The 23,295-nt window shown below is 35.9% G+C and overlaps 1 protein-coding gene across 1 annotated transcript in view; it reads left to right on the top strand.

Moving 5' to 3' along the window:
- SLC30A9 (solute carrier family 30 member 9) overlaps window positions 1-18,444 on the top strand; it is an 83,407-nt gene extending 64,963 nt beyond the window's left edge. Inside the window, exons 12-18 of the mRNA XM_027056138.2 lie at window positions 1,493-1,532; window positions 2,351-2,422; window positions 2,890-2,997; window positions 5,254-5,419; window positions 7,721-7,850; window positions 9,695-9,808; window positions 17,020-18,444. Of these exons, the coding sequence (XP_026911939.1) occupies window positions 1,493-1,532; window positions 2,351-2,422; window positions 2,890-2,997; window positions 5,254-5,419; window positions 7,721-7,850; window positions 9,695-9,808; window positions 17,020-17,064 (675 nt within the window). The 3' untranslated portion in view covers window positions 17,065-18,444. The remainder of the gene's footprint in view (window positions 1-1,492; window positions 1,533-2,350; window positions 2,423-2,889; window positions 2,998-5,253; window positions 5,420-7,720; window positions 7,851-9,694; window positions 9,809-17,019) is intronic.
- Window positions 18,445-23,295: the final 4,851 nt, after the last annotated feature.

The following is a 23,295-nucleotide window of genomic DNA, read 5'->3' as shown; positions in this document are numbered from 1 at the left end:
GCTAGGAGTTGCAGAACCAGCCTAGGGCATCCTCTGTCCTGGCCTAAAGAGACCGTACAGCACCTCATTTTGGAATGTGGGAGAACTTATAACCTAATTTGTTCTCAACTGCAGTGAATTTCATTTAACATCTTATTACACCTATGTACCGACACAATAACAAGCCTATTAAACTAGGCTTTTCCTACCATTTTTATTGACTGATTTCTTACCATATAATTGAAATGAGCAGGTATATTTTCATATAATTGAAATGAGCAGGTATATTTTCTCCATTCTGAAAAGGTTTGGCCACTTTATAGATAACCTCGTTTGTCTGATTTGTACGGTATTACTTCATAGAGGCTAAGTGGTCAGTGAAAATTAGTTAAATTTTTGATTGTGTATAAGTTTTAAAGTTTCTAGAAGCTCTTCTTTCTGTCTTTTTGTAACTAAATGAGGTTCCTTCAGACTATGACTCTTGGTTAATATATAATGGTTAACATACCATAGACCGGTTTATGTTTATTAGATTTTGGAATCACTGGCTAATACATACCGTTTCCCTTTTTTGGGTGACAAGTGTATCTTAAATCCTTTCAGGAAAGAGATAGAAGGATTAAAAAAATTATTTAGACGTTTAGCTACTCTTTTAATTATGTTTTAGGTTGGCAGTAGGATTCAGTGGGAATAGCCTAGAATTAAAACTGGAAAACCCATATTTAAGTTTTTACCCTGGTATCATTTTTGTGTACTCAAGCAAATCACATAGCCTTGGGACATCTCAGTTTCCTTAGTAGAATTATGAGAGTGTTAGACTGGAATCAGAATTTTCCAAACTTCTGTTTCAGGGAAGCCTAGGGTTCCAAGAAGGAAATGTTGAAAATTCTACATGTGTTTGGTTTGGAGTACATTTAAAATTGTTTAAATTTGTGTTGCTAGGTTAACTGTTTCTATACACCTTGGATTAAAGTTTTTTGAAATCTTTCATTAATTCAAGGGTATCCTGGAACTGTGAGGTAGATGGTGTTGCCCGCTTCCCCCAAATGGATTACTGTTTATAACTGGTTATCTTTCTGAATCAGGATTGGTACTAGGCATCCAAACAAAATCCAGAAGTTACATGGGTATGGATGTGGATCTTACTGTATCCTGATACCCACACCCCAGATTTCAAATGTTTGTGTTCATTTTCAACTTCAGAAAAATTTTCATACCAATTAAGTAATTTTTTCATATTTTATATCAAGAATTTAACTTAGGTCACGGTATCACATTCTACAGAGAAGATAAGTATAAAAAATGAGATGGCCATCAGATTTTTAACTTTTTTTTCCGTTTATGAAGATACACCATCTATCTCATTGTCCTCGTTTGAGCTGTTTCCCATCAAGATCCTGATCTGGCTAGGCTTTCAATTTATGTTTCCGTTTTAAACATTATAAATTTTATGCATGAGTCATTGTGATTCTTTAATGAAATATTAACTTATGCTTTAATACTTATTTTCTAGGCATATTGTATTTTAGCAGGATCATTAGTATCTGAAGGAGGTATGTACTGTCACAGTATCTCTTTATTCTTAATTTAGTAATGTGTATTCAGCAGTCCACTCTTATAAATTGCTAAATTCCATTGATTAAAGAAAAACTAGAAATAGGAATCTACTTTGAGGAAGTAAATTCTTTGTATAATATAATATGGTTATTCCTATAATGGGTGGGGGCAAGGGAAAACCTTTTTGTTTTTGAGTATTTTATCGTAATACTCAGAACATTTGGAGCGAAGTATAAAAACATAACTATATATTGAGTTTTTAAAAGTCGGGTTTTAGTAGTGTTAATCACAGAAAGGTCACTCTTTGCAATAAAATATTTCAAAGTTTCTGCAAATTTCATCTGTAGCAGTTCTATGACAGAGAAGTACCGACATCATGTGGGAAACTGCCTGACTCATTGCTGAATTCATAGTGTGCTTACTTCCAAAACGTTGTCATTTGCTATGCATAGTGTTCCCTTCATCTTTAACAGTCTGTAAAATGGTGATAACACTACCGGCCCAAAAGGTTGGGAGGGTCAGACGTAAATGTGCTTAGCGTGCTGCCTGCCAACCAGTTGCTGTCCAATAAATTAAGGTCATTAGGTTGTAGTCAGGAAATTAAAATTATTACGGTTTAGAAATATGGGGAATACTAGAAATTCATTGTAATGTGATGATTTTTGGAGTCTTGATAATGACTAGTTAATAGAGGACTTTTCTTTATTGACAACCCTGGCATTAAAAGTGTTGTGCCTCTTTAGTTTGAGATGCCATCTTTAAAGCTGGGAGGCATGAAGTTTTTTCCTTGCTGATATGAATGCTTTTCTTTCAGCAACACTTCTCGTTGCTGTAAATGAACTTCGTAGGAGTGCTCGGGCCAAAGGAATGCCATTTTATAAATATGGTATGTATTTTAGGTGTCCTATTTCATTCACCTCCTTTATTTTTTAAAATTGCCTAGTGCTGTTTCTTTTTTCCTTATAGATGTGTACAAAATATATCTCAATGTCTTCCCTGTGTGACTCTTACAATATATACTGTCTCTTTTAAAAAGAAATGTAGTGTGATATGAACGTGAATACTTTGTATTTTAACTTAAGTGAACTATGGTATTTCTGTATGTACTTATATTATTAGAGAAAGTAAAAAAAAAAAAGAAAGAAAGTAATTTGACTTTAAATTTGTTACTGTCAACATTTAAACCATGAAGTCATGTTTACATTGAACAGGATGTTTAAAATCAGGATCTCATACATTTTTGTCTTAATTTATATCTTAATTTTGAATGGATACTTATTAAAATGTTACTTGATAGTATCAAATTAGGATTTCAGAAAATTTCTTTTGTTGTCTGTACCCCAACCGATTAAGTAATGGAAAGTCGTGATCCTAGTACAAATGTTATATTACTGGAGGATACCGCAGCAGTCTTGGGAGTGATAATAGCAGCCACGTGTATGGGCCTTACTTCTATAACAGGTAAGTATTTCATAAATTACAGGTGATTTATTTGTAGTACTTAAGTAATTGTCTAATATGTGGGTATTTTCTTTTATATCACTGAATAATTTAAACCAATAGAGATTGTTAAATACTAATTCCATACTAACCATTTATTTGTATAGGACAATTAAGATAGCAAAAGTCTTCAGATGTGTCTCTTAGAAATTTTCTTTGTTTGAAATACAGAAAGGCTGTTAATAGAGCATTTCTATAATGTGCTTAACCTTCCTAGATGTGCCTTAATAAATTATGCAAGTACTCTGAGCTTCCTATTGATATTTGGCCTAGTGACCTTGTAGGTATATTAAGATGATATATGGGAGAGAACTTTAATAAACCTAAAGTTCTAAATAAATATGTATTGTGGCTCTTGTTCATTTGTCTTCCATTGTTAGTGCCAATAACAACTGCTGTTGCTTTCCTGTTTCCTGGACTCTCTAGTTGCATTTATCCTCATTTTGGTAACTAGTTAAGTGTTTGGAAGACCAGTACAGATAAATAAGAAGACAGAAAAATCATTTTTAATTTCTAAAACAACCATTTAGTATAAAAGAACTAAATTTCTGAGGTTACAGTTCTCTCAGAATGGAACTTCCTCCATTTTTACCCATTTGCCCTTGCATACTTGAAATAATTGTAGGTGGTAAGCTTCCATGCTTCTGCAGTGTTTCTTATTTTTTTTTTTAATTTTTTTAATGTTTATTTATTTTTGAGACAGAGAGAGACAGAGCACGAACAGGGGAGGGGCAGAGAGAGGGAGACACAGAATCTGAAATGGGCTCCAGGCTCTGAGCTGTCAGCACAGAGCCTGACGTGGGGCTCGAACTCACAGACCGTGAGATCATGACCTGAGCTGAAGTCGGACGCTTAACCGACTGCGCCACCCAGGCGCCCCAGACTTTTTTTTTTTAGTAAAATGAATGTATGTTCACCAAGCATATTAATTTAATATTAAATTTAATATTGATATTTGATCTTTGGAATAAAAAATGTTTAATCATAAAAGCCTTGTATGTTAAGTTTATTAGGAAAATTTTAAATATATTTATTGATGTCTGATAATCAGCTCTTTTCATTGGTTCTGGGAGAGAATTAAGTCCCAACAAACTAAGGCAAACTTTAGAATCAGAATCACCTGGGGGCGCCTGGGTGGCGCAGTCGGTTAAGCATCCGACTTCAGCCAGGTCACGATCTCGCGGTCCATGAGTTCGAGCCCCGTGTCAGGCTCTGGGCCGATGGCTCAGAGCCTGGAGCCTGTTTCCGATTCTGTGTCTCCCTCTCTCTCTGCCCCTCCCCCGTTCATGCTCTGTCTCTCTCTGTCCCGAAAATACATAAACGTTGAAAAAAAAAAAAATAGAACCAGAATCACCTGGAGGGCTTGAGAAGACAATGAATGCTGGTCCCAACTCCAGAGTTTCCAATTCAGAGTCTTAGGTGAGGCCTAAGGACTTGCATTTTTACCAAGTTCTCAAGTGATGCTGATGCTGCTGATTAAGGAACCGTACTTTGAGAACCACTGCTCTAAGGTACCTATAGCATGCAGTGAGTTAACTTTTCTCCTTTGTATCTAGAATGATACTAGCTATGCATCATCCTTGAGTGAATGAGAAGAGTGATCCATATCATTTTTTGTATGGCTTAATTCTCGCACAGAACCTTGATAAGAAAAATAGACAAAAAATGTTTTGTTTTGTTTTTCAGCTTTTGATCTCCCAATTATTTTGTCAACATGGGACAGGAAAAGTGCTATTACTTTATCAAAAAGAAATGGACTCTATTGTATTATTAATATGTATATGATATCTCTAAAATGCTCTGGACCCTCACTCATGTAATGACCAGATGCAAGAAAACAGATCTTAAATAATTAAACAGCCTGATACTCCTATGTAGTGTGAAGCACATTGTAGCATCCCCATTTTGTAGTATAGTAAACCTGTTAGGACAGTCATTAAAGGAATTCAGAATGAATTTTGGGTCCCTTGATTTACTAATTCTGGTTCTTTACTCACTAAAGCTGATTGAAATAATAGAAAATGTTAATTTACTTGAGGGTTGATGGGGGGGTGGGAGGGAGGGGAGGGTGGGTGATGGGTATTGAGGAGGGCACCTTTTGGGATGAGCACTGGGTGTTGTATGGAAACCAATTTGACAATAAATTTCATATATTGAAGAAAATAAAAAGACAAAAAGAAAATGTTAATTTACTGACTTCTTATGTACTTTATTTAGGTAATCCCCTGTATGACAGCCTAGGTTCTTTGGGTGTGGGCACGTTACTAGGCATAGTCTCTGCGTTCCTCATCTACACTAACACAGAAGCACTCTTAGGGCGATCCATCCAGCCAGAGCAAGTACAGCGGCTGACTGAACTCCTGGAGAACGACCCATCAGTAAGGTCAGCTTATTCCAGTGATGCTGCTAATAAGGTTTACAAAAACATGTTTTGAAATTTGTCAGTTTTTGCTTCACGTATTTCAGTGTCCTGTTGTTAGGTACATGTGTATTTGTAATTTTGCATATATTGTTTACAAAATCTAAAAAAGAGCTATAAGTAAAAAAGATGTACTGTGGCAGATTTGAAATTTTCTGGAAGAGTGAAATCTGTAGATTAAATTGGTAGAAAAAATAAATGTTAGTAATCCAGAAAGTTCATACAGTTTTTTCAGTTATCTATCACTGTGCAAATTACTTCAAAACTTAGTGATTTAAAACAACATTTGTTACCTCACAGTTGGTGTGGGTCAGGAATCTGGGCATGGGCATGGTTTGTTTACCTGGGTCCTGTACTTAGGTTTCTTATAAACTGCAGTCAAAATTGTGGTTTATATACACAATGGAATACTACATGGCAATGAGAAAGAATGAAATACGGCCTTTCATAGCAACGTGGATGGAACTGGAGAATGTGATGCTAAGTGAAATAAGTCACACAGAGAAAGATAACCATATGTTTTAACTCTTATGTGAATCCTGAGAAACTTAACAGAAGACCATGGGGGAGGGGAAGGAAAAAAAAATTAGAGGGAGCCAAACCATAGGAAACTCTTAAAAACTGAGAACAATCTGAGGGTTGATGAGGGGTGGGAGGGAAGGGAGGGTAGGTGATGAGTATTGAGGAGGGCACCTGTTGGGATGAGCACTGGGTGTTGTATGGAAACCAATTTGACAATAAATTTCATATTTAAAAAAAAAAAAAAACAATGCAGTCAAAAGGCGTTGGCTGGGACTGGCGTCATCTCCTGGGAAAGGATCTTCTTCTAAGCCCGCTCATGTAATTGTTGAGAGAATTTAGTTCCTTACTACATGGGTGTCTCCCACCTGGCCTCTTGCTTCATCATAGTATGCAAGATGAGAAGGCAATAGATACTGAGTGTGGACAAGATAAAGTCACAGATCGTCATCGAATCTTGGAAATGATAGCTCCTCACTTTGCCATGTTCCCTTGTTTAGGACAAGTCTAGCCCACATTGAAGGAGAGAGGATTGCACAAGGACTTGAGTACAGGAGGTGGGGCTTATCGGGAGCCATAGTAGACACACTGCTGATCACAAACACTTTTGTATCCAGTTAGTTCTGTATAAGTACATAAGGAAAAGGTATAGCTGCATATTTTCATTAGCTGCAATTTAGTATTAGTCAAATAATGAAATTTTTAAACATGTTGTTAAGACTGAGGTAGGTATACTTTTTTAAAAAGAGTAAATTATATAGTTTCTTGCCTTTCTGGATAAGTTTTTCATTTTGGGCATATATAATTTTATAAATATTAAATGTTATTTTCATCCTAGTTGATAAATATACTTCTTTATTTCTATGGCTAAAGAATTTTAGACTCAATATTTAGTAACTTGCTCAGGATCACTCAGAAATTAGAGTCAAATGTTTTAAGAGTATTTGGAGTCTCATTTAAATTTGTTTTCCCAGTAGCTCTATCCCCAGGATTAACTGTTTTCTATTGTTTTATATATCCTGTAAAGAAAAGATGTTAATAGTGGTTACCATAGAAAGAAAAGACTTTCTCATTAGTTTCCTAAGGAAGATTGATTAGGGTTAGGGCAGGCAGAAGGGATGAAAAGCAGTTATGACACTTGAACATCTGCTTCCCTTTCTGAAGATCTGGAGGGGAAATCCTGCCTCTGCTGTTGACTAGCTGAATTACCTTAGGCAAGTCACTTAGGTCCCTCTGGGAGTGTTGTATAATCTGTAAAGTAAATTTCATTCATTAAATGCTTTACATGTAGTTGCTACAGTATTAAAATTTTATGTATGTGTTGGTTCATTACTCCCCATATCAATCCCGTGAGGTAGTTATTATTAACCTCATTCTGATAGTACTTTACAGTGGTATCAAGACTTGTAAAGAAGCTTTTGGGAAAAAGAAAAAAGGATTATGAGATGAAATAACATGGTAGAAAAGCACTTTAGAGTTGATTGTTTTTAATCCACCAACTATATAATTCATAACATTTATAAAACTATAATATTTATAAAGTTTGCATCTTTGTATGCATTATGAAAAAATAGCTAAATGGGCATTTTTTTGGATATTGATATATGGCACTTGATGGTGAACACTCTGAAAGCCATCTTGGTCCATTTTTATCACTGATGGGAAAAAACAAGAAATCTGCACTTTGCGCCATTAAAATATATATGTGCGTGTATATAAATTTGTATGCGTTGTTATTGATTACAGGGCAATTCATGATGTTAAAGCCACAGATCTGGGATTAGGGAAAGTAAGATTTAAGGCAGAAGTAGATTTTGATGGACGAGTTGTTACAAGATCATATTTAGAAAAACAAGATTTTGACCAAATGCTGCAGGTAAGTTTATGTATTTATTGTTTTCTTATATAGCCAAGGGTTACAAAAATTAAATTTTTAAGTAAATAAAATAAAACTGTTACAGGTCTTAAAATCACTTCAGCCTTCAACTTCTTAGGGTTCCAAAATCAGACAAAACCCTTCTATTTACTGTAGATTGGGTCAGAGACAGCAGAAGAGCAAACTTACTATTCCAGTGCTTGTTACATGCCAGGCATTTTATATATGTTGTCTGATTTACTCTCAACAGCGCTGTGATGTAAAGAAATAATATTTTCAATTTTATACATAGGCACATTGAGACACAGAAAGATTAATTAACTTGCCTAAAATTGCAGAGCCACAGTATGGAGTCAGATATGAATTTAGATCTCTGACTCCAAAACCCATGCTTTTTAAAATTAAGAATTAAATTTAAAAGAGAATTTACAGAGGATGATATAATGAACAGTGCACCGGTTACCACTTGCCTTTGTCAAATCTTAACATTTTATTGTACTGTATTTACTTAGAATTAAAAACAAGCAATTGTTATAAAAATGGGTGAAGTTTTGGTTTTCTCCTTTTAGATCCCATTCTCCTTCCTCCATCCCTAGAACTAAAAATTGTTTTGAATTTAGTACTGTCATTTCCATTCACTTTTTATACTTTTCAGCATATTTTTCTTAACATAGTAGTATATAGCAGCATGTTGGATATTTAAAAATTGATATAAATGGTATACTGTCTGATTTCTTCTACAGTTTGTTTAACAGCATGGTTGTGAGATTCTCCCATATTAATATATACATATACCTCTAGTTAATTTATTTTAATTGCTATATAGTATTCTCTAGTGAATCTGTTGTAATTTATTTATCCAGTCTCCACTTGGACATTTCTGTCCACAGTGTCATTCTCATACATTTCCTTGTTCACCTATGCAAGAATTTCTTTAGAGTAGTGTACAGCTAGATTTAAAATAGATGGGCTATTGAGTAAACTTACCCTCAGCTTCCCTAGGTATTGGCAAATTGTGTAAAGTGTGTCAGTTTAACTTCCATCATTAGTATATCAGAGTTTCTATTTTACATTCTTACTAGGTGGTATTGTATTGCCAGTTTTTAAATTGTTGTCATTATAAATATGAGAATTACAATTTATATTTAATTATAATTTATATTCCCCCTGGTAGTAGTAACGAGGTTAGTAAGCACTGAAATTTATTAACCGTTGGGATTTCCTCTACTTGCTTGTTTATTTAGTTAATTTCTGTTCTTCTGACAGATTTATAAACATTTTATTTGTAATATGCTCGACACGAATCCTTCCTCAGTTGTGTATACTAGTTTGTGATTTACTGTTTCACTTTGTTGTACAGAAGGTTTAATGCATTTTTAAACTTTATGTTAAATTTGTAATCTTTTTCTCTAGGCTTTTTATTATCGTGTTAAAGAAATCCTTCCTTTTCCCAGTATCATAAAAATATTCTCCTTTTTCTCTAAAAATATTGTGGTTGGTTTTCTACTCATAGTTTTTTAATTCACTTAGAATTATTTGTTTTTTTAATGATTTGCAGTAGGGATTTAATACTTTTTTCCTATAGAAAAATAATTGCCCTGGCACTATTTATTGAATAGTCTGTTCTGTTCCCACTGATTTTGGTAAGCTACCTCTGTGAAGTATTATACTCAATTTTTTGTTGAATTATATTTTTTCAGAACTAGGTCATCCATCGCCTATCATGTGAAAGTTTTTCATTTTCATCAAACTTAATGGTGTTACGATTTTTTAAAGAAATCATCAGTGTACTACTATGATTTTTTTAAAGTTATTTTGTCTTTCTGCTTTCATTTTCTTTATAGGAAATTCAAGAAGTGAAAACTCCTGAAGAACTAGAAACCTTTATGCTTAAACATGGAGAAAATATTATTGATACTTTAGGAGCTGAAGTAGACAGACTTGAGAAGGAACTGAAAGTAAGATGTCTTCGTAATAATAATAATGCCACCTGTTTTTCAGTACTTATGCTGTGGCAGACACTGCTAATAGCATCCCGTGTATGCATTTACCTTCTTAGTAACCCCAGGGTGTATGACTGGTAGTTGTGAAACAAAAATTACTGGGTTAGAGAAGTTGGGTAATTTACTCAAGGAAGGTAAGGGATTGGGATTTGAACCTTTGTCGTTCAATTCCAAAATCTGTACCTTCAACCACTATTCTATTTTTTTTTTTTTCAACGTTTATTTATTTTTGGGACAGAGAGAGATAGAGCATGAACGGGGGAGGGGCAGAGAGAGGGGGAGACACAGAATCGGAAACAGGCTCCAGGCTCTGAGCCATCAGCCCAGAGCCTGACGCTGGGCTCGAATTCATGGACCGCGAGATCGTGACCTGGCTGAAGTCGGACGCTTAACCGACTGCGCCACCCAGGCGCCCCTCAACCACTATTCTATACTGCTTGCTTAGTTTTCCGAAATAGAGATTTTTTGTTTTGAAATAAAAAGTATTTTGTAAGTTTCTAGAGAAAGATAAAAGGGAAACTTCAGATTTTGTTCAAAAGTTTGAAAAAATAGAATGTGTCCTTGAGCATACGCATCAATCTTCCTTTTACTCCATCTGTCATTTTATATTTTCTTTTTGCTTCTGTTCAGTTGGAGATCATTACAATCTATTGGTTTTTTACTGAAGTATTACCTGATAAGAGTATCTTTTTTTTTTTTTTAATGTTTATTTTTGAGAGACAGCACGAGCAAGGGAGGGAGGGCAGAGAGAGGGAGACAGAATCTGAAGCAGGCTCCAGGCTCTGAGCTGTCAGCACAGAACCCCAGTGTGGGGCTTGAACCCACGAACTGTGAGATCATGGCCTGAGCCGAAGTCAGACACTTAACCGACTGAGGCACCGAGGCACCCCCCTGAATAGACTATCTTTAAACACGTCTCATTGTTTTCAGATTGTCTTTCATTGGCTCTTGAGTTCAAGTTTTTGCAATAAATAAAACTTATAAAAGATCTTTGACATACATAGCTTGTTGAAGGGAACACATCTTTCTTGATGTTGACCGTTCTTTTGTTAAAAACTGAAGGGAAATAGGGGTGCCTGGGCGGCTCGGTCAGTTAAGCGTCCGACTCTTGATTTTGGCTCAAGTCATGATCTAGGGTCATGAGATAGAGCCCCATGTGTGGCATTTCACTGGGCATGGGGCCTGCTTAAGTATGTGCATGTGCTCTCGCTCTCTCTCTCTCTCTCTCTCTCCTGTCTTAAAAAGAAAAATATTGAAGGGAAGAACTTCTGTCACTACTTACTATCTTTTCTTTTAGACTCTAGATATCTGATCAGATTAATAGGACATCAAATAATATAGTTTTGTTTATGTTAATATTATAGTTTACAACATGATTTTCAAGTTTTAGAGGAGCAATTCTCAATTATTTTGGTCTTCGGATTCTTTACATTCTTAAAAATTATTGAGGACCCAAACAGCTTTTATTTATTCAAATTATAATGCTTTATTGATATTTACCAAATCATAAATTAAAACTGAGAATTTTAAAAATATTTATTCATTTCATGTTAATATAAATAATATTTTAATGAAAAATAACTATAGTTTCTAAAATGAAAAAAAAAGGGACACAGTTCAAAAGATCACCCTCCTTTCTGGCACCAGTTACAAAGTTCAAGGGATTCCTCCTATCATCCTAGGTTTGATAATTCACAAAAAGGACTCACAGAACTCATTGGTTGCTTTTATACTCCTGGTTATGGTTTATTACAGTGAAAGGAAGGATTAAAACTAGCCAAGGGAAGAAGTGCACAGGAGAGAGTTCTAAACACCGTTTCAGTTGTCCTCTCCACTATGGAGTCATGGACACTGTTACTTTCCTGACAGTGATGTGTGGCAGTTTGCAGAGTATTAATCAGGGAACCTTAACTGAGCCTTGGTGTCCAGAGATCTTACTGGGGCTCCATAGTTGACTGCTAAGTGGTCAACCTTTCATCTCTAGCCACTCCAAGGAAGAGCTGACACTTTTAGTCTCTAGTCCCATTTGGATATATAGCGGATATTGTGTGGCCAAAGGTAAACAAAGACAAAATTTTCAGCCAGGACATTCCAAGGGCCTAACAATCGCCTCCCAGTAGCCAAGGGCAAAGGCCAGACCTCTCTTGGGGTATGATTAATTATCTACTATACACTATTAAAATTTGTTGGTCTGTCTTTGTACTCTGGATGGATCTCTTAATCCATGCATGATTCCAGAATGTTATGAATTGGCCATTTGGGAAATACTAACTCACTGAGTTTATGCACATCTTTCAGATGGTGACACATTTCTAAGTATTCGGAAGCTGTCAAGGTCACGGTGATAGATACAAGTTTTTCAGCATTCTAATATTCATTTGAAAGCTTGCATTTTACCATTAACAACAAATACTGTTGTTTTCCTTGAAGTAACAGATTCATTTTGTTCATTTTTTTTTCATTTTCATTTTTTAAGAAGATCCCTGCCAAATACCCAATTTGAATAACCGTAGTTTGTTCATTTTTCTTTCAAGTAAAAATGGCGTTTACTTAGATAAGCTCACTTGTTGTTGTTGTTGTTGTTGTTGTTAAGAAGGCTCCACCCTCAAGGTAGGGCTTGAACTCACGACCCACGACCCTGAGCTCAAGACTTGCATGCTCTACCAACGGAACCAGCCAGGTGCTCGTACATGGTGTTATGTAAACAAGCATCTGATTTAGCTCATAACTCCAGCTCGTCCCAGAGTGCTTCTCTTTGTGACCTCAGACCTCAGTGTGAAGCAGGAGGGTCTAAGAATACTCCCCATTTTGTCACAGAATATTTTAAAAAGTGTACTCAGGCGTTGAGGTTTAATAAGCCAATGTTTTTACTACTTCATGAAGGACTTTTTAAAGTGAAACTGGCTTTTTTTTTTTTTTAATGTGTCTGCCAGTAAAGGAACACAATGACTCCATATAATATGAGTTGGGTGGCAGTTGCCTTGAATTGTGCAAAGATGCCATCAATTTTATCTACCATTGCTTTTATGTCGTCAGAGGAAATACCAGCATAGTAAAGGCAAATAACATCAGTGTTATAAAAATAGCTTTGACCTTGGAGTCTCCCTTGAAAAGGTGTCAGAACCTTTGGACCACACTTTGAAAGTCACTTTTCCAAATATAACACAAGATGATTATTTTTGTGCAGGGTGACACAAGAATGAATAAACTTTGCTTTTCTATTCTATCTTTTTAAAAAAATTTCCCTGGAAAGGATAAAATAATGAGCTTTTAGACTAAATCTTTATTTTAGCTTTACTCGTTAATAGAAACAATAAGTCAGAAGCCAGATATGAGAATAATTAACAAATTGGTCATTCTTAACTATATTTACTCTTATCACAATCAGATAAATTTATTGGTTTTGTTTAGCTTTGTGCTTTAATTAGAAGCTATTAAATCTTTAACGCACTGAACTAACTCATGTGTTTCTGAATTATATAAGACTTTCAAACCAGGAAGCAAAGTTTAACCCATACTTTCAGGTTAGAATCCTCTCTAAGGTAATAAGGCATAATTAATGTTAAAGAAAGTTCTTCCTAATTGAGGAACTAAACCAGGAGGGCATAAATGTAATTCTTTTATCTTGTTTTGAAAATAAGCTGATCATCTTTTGAAAACTAAAACTTTGGCATATTCCCTTTTTTAGTATCTAAGCATGGTTGTCTTCTCAATTTAAATTTGAATAATTATTGAATCACTTTGGAAAGTCACACTCAATAATAAAATTCAGCAGTCTAGCCATCTCTATTGAGTGATGCCATTTATCTGATAATTATTAAAATAGTATTTTTGGCTAAAATCTATAACCTGCATAGTTCCTTTTGTTTTTTCTTCAAATTTTAATGAGAGAGAGTGCACAGCAGGGGAGAGGGGCAGAGGGAAAGAGAGAGAAAAAAATCCTAAGCAGGCTCTACATTCAGTGTGGAGAATGACACAGGGCTCAATCCTACGACACTGGGATCATGACCTGAGTCAAAATCAAGAGTCAGATTCTCAGCTGATTAAGCCACCCAGGCACCCTTACAACTTGCATAGTTCTGTGTAAAAACATTAAAAATAATAGAAGCTAATGTATATTATAGAAGCTAATCACGTAGTATAAATGTGAAATATATATTAAGTTCTTTGAACTGTTAACTAAAATTTTTTTGCTTTACCTCTATATCTCAATCTTCTTCTATGAAGTTTTTTATGTTTGAGAAGCAGTAATTCTATGGGAAATTAATTCAGTGGGATGATGCCATAGTATTTGCAAATTCCTAATAAGCAGTATTCCAGTTAAATGCTGTGCCCTTTACTCTGTCTTTTGCTTCTTGAATTGCATCCTCCTGTAGCATTTTTTTGAGTCTGCAACATTATAAAATTACACTATTTGGTTTTTATCTCTCTAAAATATGAGTGTTGAAATAAATTTGTGCTATGTAAAATGTTCTAATTCAAGTTGAATAGTGCCTGGGACATAATAAATCAATAAGTATCTGTAGAACAAATGAATGAAAATTACAAATTGAACACCAATTATTGATTTTCAGCTGTTTATTCAGTTTCTGCTATATGCACGTGATACCTTATTAGGCACTAAACATTAAAATCTAAGGGTATTAATCCTATTTTTTTTATTCATTCATATTGTGCCTGTCTTTGTATTTGGCACATTTCATGTTAGGAATTTGATAATTTTCTCTTTAAAAACTTGATTTTAAAACAGAATACATCAAGTTTTTACTTTCTTTTTCTTTTTTCTTAAAGTTTATTTATTTTTGAAAGGGCACAAGCTAGGGAGGCATAGAGAGAAAGGGAGACACAGTCTCTAGGCTCTGAGCTGACAGCCGATGCAGGGCTTGAACTCACAAACCGTGAGATCATGAGCTGAAGTCGGTCACTTAACTGACTGAGCCACCCAGGTGCCTCAGTTTCTTTTTCTTGAGATTAGATTTTTTTGGGTACACATTTTACATATAGTGGTTTTTTTAGACAGAATAATTTCAAATTTTCCATTAATACCTAAACTTTTTAAAGTCATATTGGGATGGGTTAGGGTGGATTGGAAAGAGAAAATAAAATTCAGTTTCATTTCTGTTAGAGGAAATCTTTTTTATTCTGTATTGAATTTAAGGAATTCTAGAAAAGAGCAAATAGTTTAAGGTAAAGAGAAAATTGAGAACAAAAGTGTACCCCCATGTTTGGGGGTCCCCTGGCCACTCTCATATTAGTATCCAAGAGGAGAGTACCCCCAGGTATACTGGAACAAAACTAGTCATAAGAAGAATGCCAGTGCACACTCAGTTAAAATGCTCTAGCTGGAGCTAAACTCTAGTGTTATATCAGATTCTTGCCTTTATAATTGAATTCCTTTGAGTAATATGCAAATGTTCCTAATCCTGACTGATTATCAGAATCACTTAGAAGAGCTTTTTCCCCATGTTGATTGATTGGTTTAATATTTACTTAATAATCTCTACACCCAGCATCGGCCCAAACTCATGACCCCAAGATCAAGAGTCGCATGTTCTTCCAACTGAGCCAGTCAGGCGCCCCTACTTTTATAATTTTTATCAAATAATATAAAAAAAATATACAAAATTTATAAAGTCAAACAGAACTGAAAAGCTTATAAACAGAAGTGTCACCTGCCTCACCATCCTCAGTCATGCTTAGAAGCAACCATTTTTAGTATTTCTTTTAGATTTACTGCCGTATTTCTGTAGGAAGGTCTTAAACTGCTTCCGCGTTATTTATTTCCTCTTTGATAGATGTAAGTTACTTACATAGTTTTATATGTTCTCTCTGTCCTGCATTCTCATAATGTCATTATATTACATTTTATTACACTTTTAATCCCTCCCCCCACTCCCAGATTTAGGTGTCCTTCCTTTTTGTACCCATAAAGATACAACCCCAAGACCTTTACCTTGCTCTTTAAGTGCCTGCTTACTTAACCTGTATTTCCTCACTGGACAGACGTTCGTTGAAGACAAGTACTGTTTTGTTTCCTGTTCATTGTTGTATACTTCAGTGCCTGACATAGAATAGGAATGTAATAAAGATACTTTCTGTTGTTGAAGTTCCTTAAGCCGGCATTTAAAATTTTTCACAACCTGGTTTCTGCCTGCCTTTCCAGCCTCATTACTGATCCTGCCCTTTTTGCAACCCCTGTGGCTAACTATACCATATGGCCAGCACACCCTTCTCCGGCTGACTTTGCTTGTATTGTTTCCTCTGTCTAGATGATGATCCTCGTCGTCATCTATCTGGAAAACTCACTACTTTCAGGCCTTGTTTAGATACTCTCAGTGAAGTCTTAATACTCTCAGTGAAGTCTTACTCAATCTCATGAGTTAAATAGATCTGGCGGTTTTGTTCCCCGAGTTAGCGTTTCAGTGCATTCATTGTAATAGTTAGGAGCTTGAGGTCCAGAATGTATCCTGGCTTCGTCACTTAGTAGCTCATAACGTAGGTAGGTTAGTTAATTTCTTCAAACTTCAATTTTCCCATATATAAAATGGAAATAATTGAGTTATGAGGATTTTAAAACACACATGCACGTGAAGGCCCTTACTTAGCATGGTACTTGACATAAGGGTGACTGCTTATTAAATGTTAACTGCTATTTTTATTAGCTGCAATGCTTTCCCTTGTAGATGGTTACTGATACGCTGGTCTTGCTGGCTAAACTGAGTCCATCAAGGTCAAGAACAGACTTACTAATAATCATAGCTCCAGCTCCACTATTTAGCACAGTGCCTGCCACAAGACTATCTGGGGTGTTGCTAAAATATATAAAATAAGTGAATGTCAGCTCATTTCTTCAGATTGTTACTGTTTTACAGTGATTTTCTTTGCACCACAAACGAGTGTATTTACAGTGCTTTCCAATGCTTGGCACATACTAGGTTCTTCATCCATTAATGTATTAACGAACATTTGAACAAACTCAGGGAGATGGGGCTACTTACCATATTGTTTATAGTGTGTAGTATTCATCTATTGATTTTTATCTTGCTAATATGCTACACTGAAGTCGTTTGACCAAATGTTGTCAGTGGCTTTAGTGATCTAACAGAATAAAAGGAAACAAAATTCAGTTTTGCTATGAATAATGTGGTGGTGATTTTTCCTTCCAGAAACGAAATCCCGAAGTTCGACATGTAGATTTGGAGATATTATAGATTTTACTGAATGAATCTCTTTGGAGGAAAGCCTTGGAAACAAGTCCGCGAGCCTGCTCTCCTGTACTGAAGGTGTCAGGGCCATTCAGAAGCTGTTTTTTTTGAAGATGAGGAAGTATTTAATGTGAAGGGCAGTTCAGCATCTACAGAATGACTACTTCATCCTTGTAAGGGACCTATTACAAGTTGAATCAATTTGGAAATCATGTTTTTATGTTTCAATAGAGAACATTTTAGTTACTTAAATTGTTCATAATTTTTCATTTTACCCTGTCAGGGTATATTGTATCTTGCGATCATGTTTCCTTTCTTTACATTTGTAAAAATAAGCATCATCCATAGGATTATGAGTTTTAATTTTGTTACCTTTGAAGATGTCACTCCATCAGAACCTGCCAATCTTGAATGTTCTGGCTAAATTTAGTTTTTAAATAGTCACTCTGTTTTTTCCTTACAGAATGTGGAAATTATTTCTACATAATTCTGCCCTGAGCATTAAGAGGAACACTCTCCTATTCTAGTTATCCATAAATGTTCATTCCAGAAACAGCTTAGTTACTGAATCGAAGGAGGACATTTCAGTCCACCTTTTAGGTTGTAGTAGTTGCCATTTTGTAAATTTCTTATCTCTCCTTTACTTTTTTCTTTGTTTAGTTTCATTTTTCCAGTGTAGGAGATACAGAATAACCCTGGATGTTTCCATAGGCCAGTTTGATGGCTGGGTTTTTTTTTTGTTTTTTAACTGGCTTCAGTGCCATAATGTGTATTTACTAGGCGGTAATGCATTTATAAGCATTTTAAAATTCTGTAAAATGGACTAGAAATATTTATAATTTTACAGACGGGACAGCATTTTATTTTTAATTTATTTTAAAAGGCACTACTCATGTAAATCTGAACTGTGAGATATTTCTTGCTTTAAGAGAAAGAGAAGTAAATCTCTTATGCGGAAACTTGTGGCCATGATTTTGTATAATATCATAGTCAATAGTGTGTCTGTAACATGAGTTTCTTACAGTTATAAATGGGCATTTATCATGATATATGGTTATAACATTATGTAAGTAAGTAGCTTTCTAGTGATAAGGTACCAAGGTGAAAAAACATACAATTCAGTAATGAAAAATTTAGTGCAAAACTACAGCTGTGTCTCCATTCATCAAAATAACTCATGCACTTTAAGTTGTTCAGGGTGGTAGTGAGCATTGTCCATGCAAGAGTTGTAGCTGGGTGATTCTTTGCTGGATAAGTGGGTGGTTGATGTAAGAACCTAACTACTTGTATGAGGTCAGTGGCTAAAAACTTAACTTAGATGGAAGTTTATGAATCACAGCAGATTGTAATGCTGGAAACAAAAAATAAACATTTGATTAAAGGGTTTGTAATGGTAATTTTTTGATCCAAAAGTGTCATGTATTAGAAAATCATGAAAATTTATGTTGGGGTACATTTTTTTTACCTTTGCAGAGCATTTTGCGTATTGTACATTTTAAGTGAAATAACATTCCAGTTTTATTTTTGAAGATATAAAATTGTTATACGCACACACACACACAATTTGATTCTGGTTCTTATGGTCACAAATTCTTCCCTTTTTTTTTTTTTTTTTTTTTAACTGTGTTTTACTCCTTATACTTCACTCTATACTGTTTATATCTTCTCTCCCCTTCCCACTTGCCATTTGTTAGTCCCATGTCACTGCCATATGGGAAGGTACGTGATTATATCCAATTTCCTCCTAGGAAAATTACTCTGAAAAATTCCACATAGCAAAAATAGGAATAGTGAATTCATTTAGGAAAGAATGTCAAAGTTGGGATACAGAAGTTATTCCAAATGGTAGGTTTTTTAAGGATTCCCTAAAAGAAGCCAGTGCCGGATATTTCCTTGAGTTTTCTAATCTGATTTTGACTGAGATCATACCTATTCTTAAATAATTATTGAAGGCTTCTGTTTCTGTCATTTCTTTCCAGCTCTGTTCTGCACTGATCTTGTAAAGTTTGTTTAACAAAATTTGACATAAAGAAGTACAGCATTATCTATGAATTTGAGTATTTCTATGGAATCAGGGAATGTATGCTATCACTGCTTTTGTTTTTTTTTTTTTTTTCCTTTTAAACTAGAGTCAAATTTGAATTTTAAAACCAGGGAATTTGGACCTTTTTCTTTTTCTTTTTGAAAGAGACAGAGCGCATGAGAGAGAATGGGGAAGGGCAGAGAGATAGGGAGACTGAGGATCTGAACTGGGCTCTGTGATGACAGCAATGAGCCCAGTGTGGGGCTCAGATTCACAGAGTGTGAGCTCATGACCTAAGCCAAAGTCAGACACTTAACTGAGCCAGCTAGGTGCCCCTGGGCCTTTAAAAATAAGAGAAGGGGCACCTGGGTGGCTCAGTCGGTTAAGCATGGACTCTTGACCTCGGCTCAGGTCATATCTCCTGGTTCCTGAGCTTGACCCCCTCGGGCTCTGCGTGATGGTGCAGAGCCTGCTTGAGATTCTGTCTCCCTCTCCCCCTGCCCCTCCCCCACTTGCTCTGTATCTCCTCTCAAAATAAATAAAAACAAACTTATAAATAGGGGCGCCTGGGTGGCTCAGTCAGTTAAGCGTCTGACTTCAGTTCAGGTCATGATCTCGCAGTGTCTGAGTTTGAGCCCTGCGTCAGGCTCTGTGCTGACAGCTCAGAGCCTGGAGCCTACTTCGGTTTCTGCGTCTCCTACTCTCTCTGCCCCTCCCCTGCTCATGCTCTGTTTCTTTTCCTCTCAGAAATAAATTAAATAAATAAATAGGCTATCAAGTTCAGGTTTCTTGTTTTTGTGTTTTCCAAATTAATACTTTTGAGTCCTGACCTGATGCATACCATTTGAATATTTAAGCATGTAAATCTCAGTGTTTTCAAGGGAAATAGCTTCTGTGGTAGAATAATTGCGAAAGTAACGTTGGACAGTGAAGAGGGCAGTCATGGACCTGGGACTCCTACTTGTATTAAGCTGCATTTAGGAACTCAAAGGTGAAGATTGCTTGTTTTCATCTCCGGCTGAGAATGGATCTCTAATCACCTGTAAATAGCAGGCACCAAACTAAGGTGGCACATTTTTTAGACCAGGGCAGTGGGAGCATGAGGGATGGAAACTTATTTTTAAGTGGCCGTCTTGGTGGCCAATAATAATACCTAATTCCAAGGATGGAGATTTCTGAACATGTACTGAAGAAACTGAGATAGGATTAGATTGGAAATTTTTCAAATTTTTTTCAAAAACAAAGTTAATCTCTGCCATACATCTTCCTACTCACACACCAAGTAACCCAGAATAACAAAATGGCATAAGACTTGAATTTTGGGTATATGAATTTTAGTGTTACCTTAATTATCCCATAATTTGAAAAAAGCTTTTTGCTAAAATTGTACCATCTAAAGGAAATGACTTAAGTTTTAAATCTGATGACTTTTTGAGGTAGAATGCTGGGAACTACAGAAAATTACACAGGCATTTAAAATTTATACTGTCTTTCTTAGATTGCATTTGTCAGGCTTGGGCATCTCTTCTAAATGTGATGACCCCTAATTTGCCAAACTGTCAGAAGTCAGTGAAGCAAAGAATTGAAGGTGAAATGTTGATTCAAAGATTGTCTCCCCTAAATCCCTCATCCCTGTGTCTGAAATGGAAATTTGGAAGGCATTTATATGGAAGATGGTTCTGGCAGCCTTTATATTTGCACTAAGTTTACTAGCATCCCTAGACTTGGTTTTATGGAAAAGAAAATTTTTGTTTCTATTATATTGTATTTCATCTGTCTGATTTTGCTGGCAGATTAAGATGGTCCTGGTCCCTCAGGATGGTTTTTCCTTAACAAATGTCACATGGCAAGTAAGAGCAGTTCACTTACTAGTTTGGGATTTTTTTCTCCTGATAAATAAATGTTTTTGTCAACATAAATCCTTTTTTACCTCATGTAGTAAGAACTAAATCGTAAAGTATAGACTGATATATTTTACCATAAAAATGCCTGCATATTGGTGCCTGGGTGGCTCTCTCAAAAATAAATTTTTTAAATGCCTGCCTTTTTGAACAATTTATTAATCATTGAGTATGCTTGTTAGTTTGTAAATTTCCTGGTTTTACAAAACTAAAGTGTAACAAGTCTTAAATCATTTTATAATCATTTTTCAGCGTAAAGAAAACTTAGTTTTATAAGTTTATTTATTTAGAAAGAGAGCGTGCATAAAAGGGCAGAAAAAGAGGGGGGCTGGGGAGAGAGAATCCCAAGCAGGCTCTGCATTTGTGCAGAGACTGATGCGGGATTCAGACTCACAAACCGTGAGATCGTAACCTGAGCTGAAGTCAGATGCTTAACCAACGGAACCCCCCAGGCGCCTTGAAGAGACCGCTGTTAATATACTGTTAGGATATTATGTGTTTGATAAAGCACAAACCCAAAAAGTTCTATCCCTTATTGGTACATAGTATCATTCCATTTTGACAAAACTAGATTATGTAAACATGTTAACTAGGTTCTTTCTTTTGAGAAGTGTCTATATAACATATTTAGAGGAACAAGTACAAAACACAAACACACCAAAAGCTGCAGCCTAGAGCCAGCCCGCACTGGGGTCCATGTTGAATTCTATGCTAATCCTAATGTAGGAATTCTGACTGTATTTTTTTCACATGAAACTAAACCAAAGTAATACTGAAAGTAATGTATTTTGAAGGGCATATTTCCCTCCCCAAAATAAAAATTTATTAAAAATAGAAACACAATAATTCAGAATTTGCATAGCAAAATGAAGAATTGTATCTGTATCTTTAAGGGCTTGTAGAGGCTTTAAAATAGACTTAAAACATGTCTGTTGGTATTATGATAGCTATCAAAGGATACTTTGAGTTCTTTAATATCAGGTACCATTATACATGTATTAAGCCATTTAATCATTACAAAGAGCCAGTGAAGTAGAGATGCAGATGAGGAAACTGAGATCCAGTTAGATCTGTAATGTCTGAGGGTATGCAGCTGGTAAAGGTCAGAGTTCGAATTTGAACTCAAAATTTGGCTCTTTACAAGTCACTGGTGAGCAGATGAGCCCAAGAGGAGTAGCACTGTATAGAAAGTAGAAGCAAAACAATCATTTTATTATAAAATAAGCCAATGAGGTAATAGGAGTCAGAACAAGCCACATCTAATTTGGACTGCTTGGAACAGGGGGATCAGTGAGGTGGGGTTGGGGTGGAACATTGATATTTTACAGAAGCTGAAGAATTGGCTGTCATTGCTGAGATTACTTACTTATTTTTTTATTTAACGTTTATTTATTATTGAGAGAGCATGAGCATGGGAGGGGCAGAAAGAGGAGACAGAATCCGAAGCAGGCTCCAGGCTCTGACCTGTCAGCACAGAGCTGACACGGGGCTTGAACTCACAAACCACAAGATCATGGAGCCAAAGTTGGACGCCTAACCGACTGAGCCACCCAGGCGCCCCTTTATTTTATTTCTTAGAGGGGCATCTGGATGTCTTGGTTGGTTAGGCGTCCGACTTCGGCTCAGGTCATGATCTCACTGTCCATGGGTTCAAGCCCCATGTAGGTCTCTGTGCTGACAGCTCGGAGCCTGGAGTCTGCTTCTGTGTGTCCCTCTCTCTCTCTGCCTCTCTCTCTCTCTCTCTCTCTCAAAAATATTTAAAAAATTAATTTTATTTTTTAGAGAGAGTGCACATGGGAGAGGAGGGGGGAAAGGGACAGAGGGAGAGAGAGAGACAATCTTAAGCCCCTGGGATGTATTTTCAAATATTACTTATAGGCCATCTTAGAGACCTACCCAGAAGGTAATAATACTTAGTTCAACTGTCAGTCATCGATTGGAACCATACAGGAAAGATATTTAGGGAAAGGTATGTAGATTAGCATTAATTAAAAATTAAAAAAATACCCTAAAATTGTATTTGAATAGATAAACCATTTATATGATACAAAATTTAAGAAGGTTCAGGGGCGCCTGGGTGGCTCAGTCAGTTAAGCGTCCAACTCTTGATTTCAAGTCATGATCTCACAGTTTGTGAGATGGAGCCCTGCATGGGCTCTGCACTGCTTGGGATTCTCTCCCTCTCTGTACCCCTCGCCCACTCACATGCCTGTGCGCTCTCTTTCTCTCTTAAACTTTAAAAGTGTTTAAAATTAAGGATGTTCAAACATATACAGGGAACATTCTCGCTTCCAACTGTGACCCCTAGTTACC

Source organism: Acinonyx jubatus, chromosome B1 (genome assembly GCF_027475565.1).
Source record: "Acinonyx jubatus isolate Ajub_Pintada_27869175 chromosome B1, VMU_Ajub_asm_v1.0, whole genome shotgun sequence".
Taxonomy (NCBI): Eukaryota; Metazoa; Chordata; class Mammalia; order Carnivora; family Felidae; genus Acinonyx; species Acinonyx jubatus.
The sequence above is the reverse complement of the archived record's forward strand: the minus strand, read 5'-3'. Positions and strand labels throughout refer to the sequence as shown.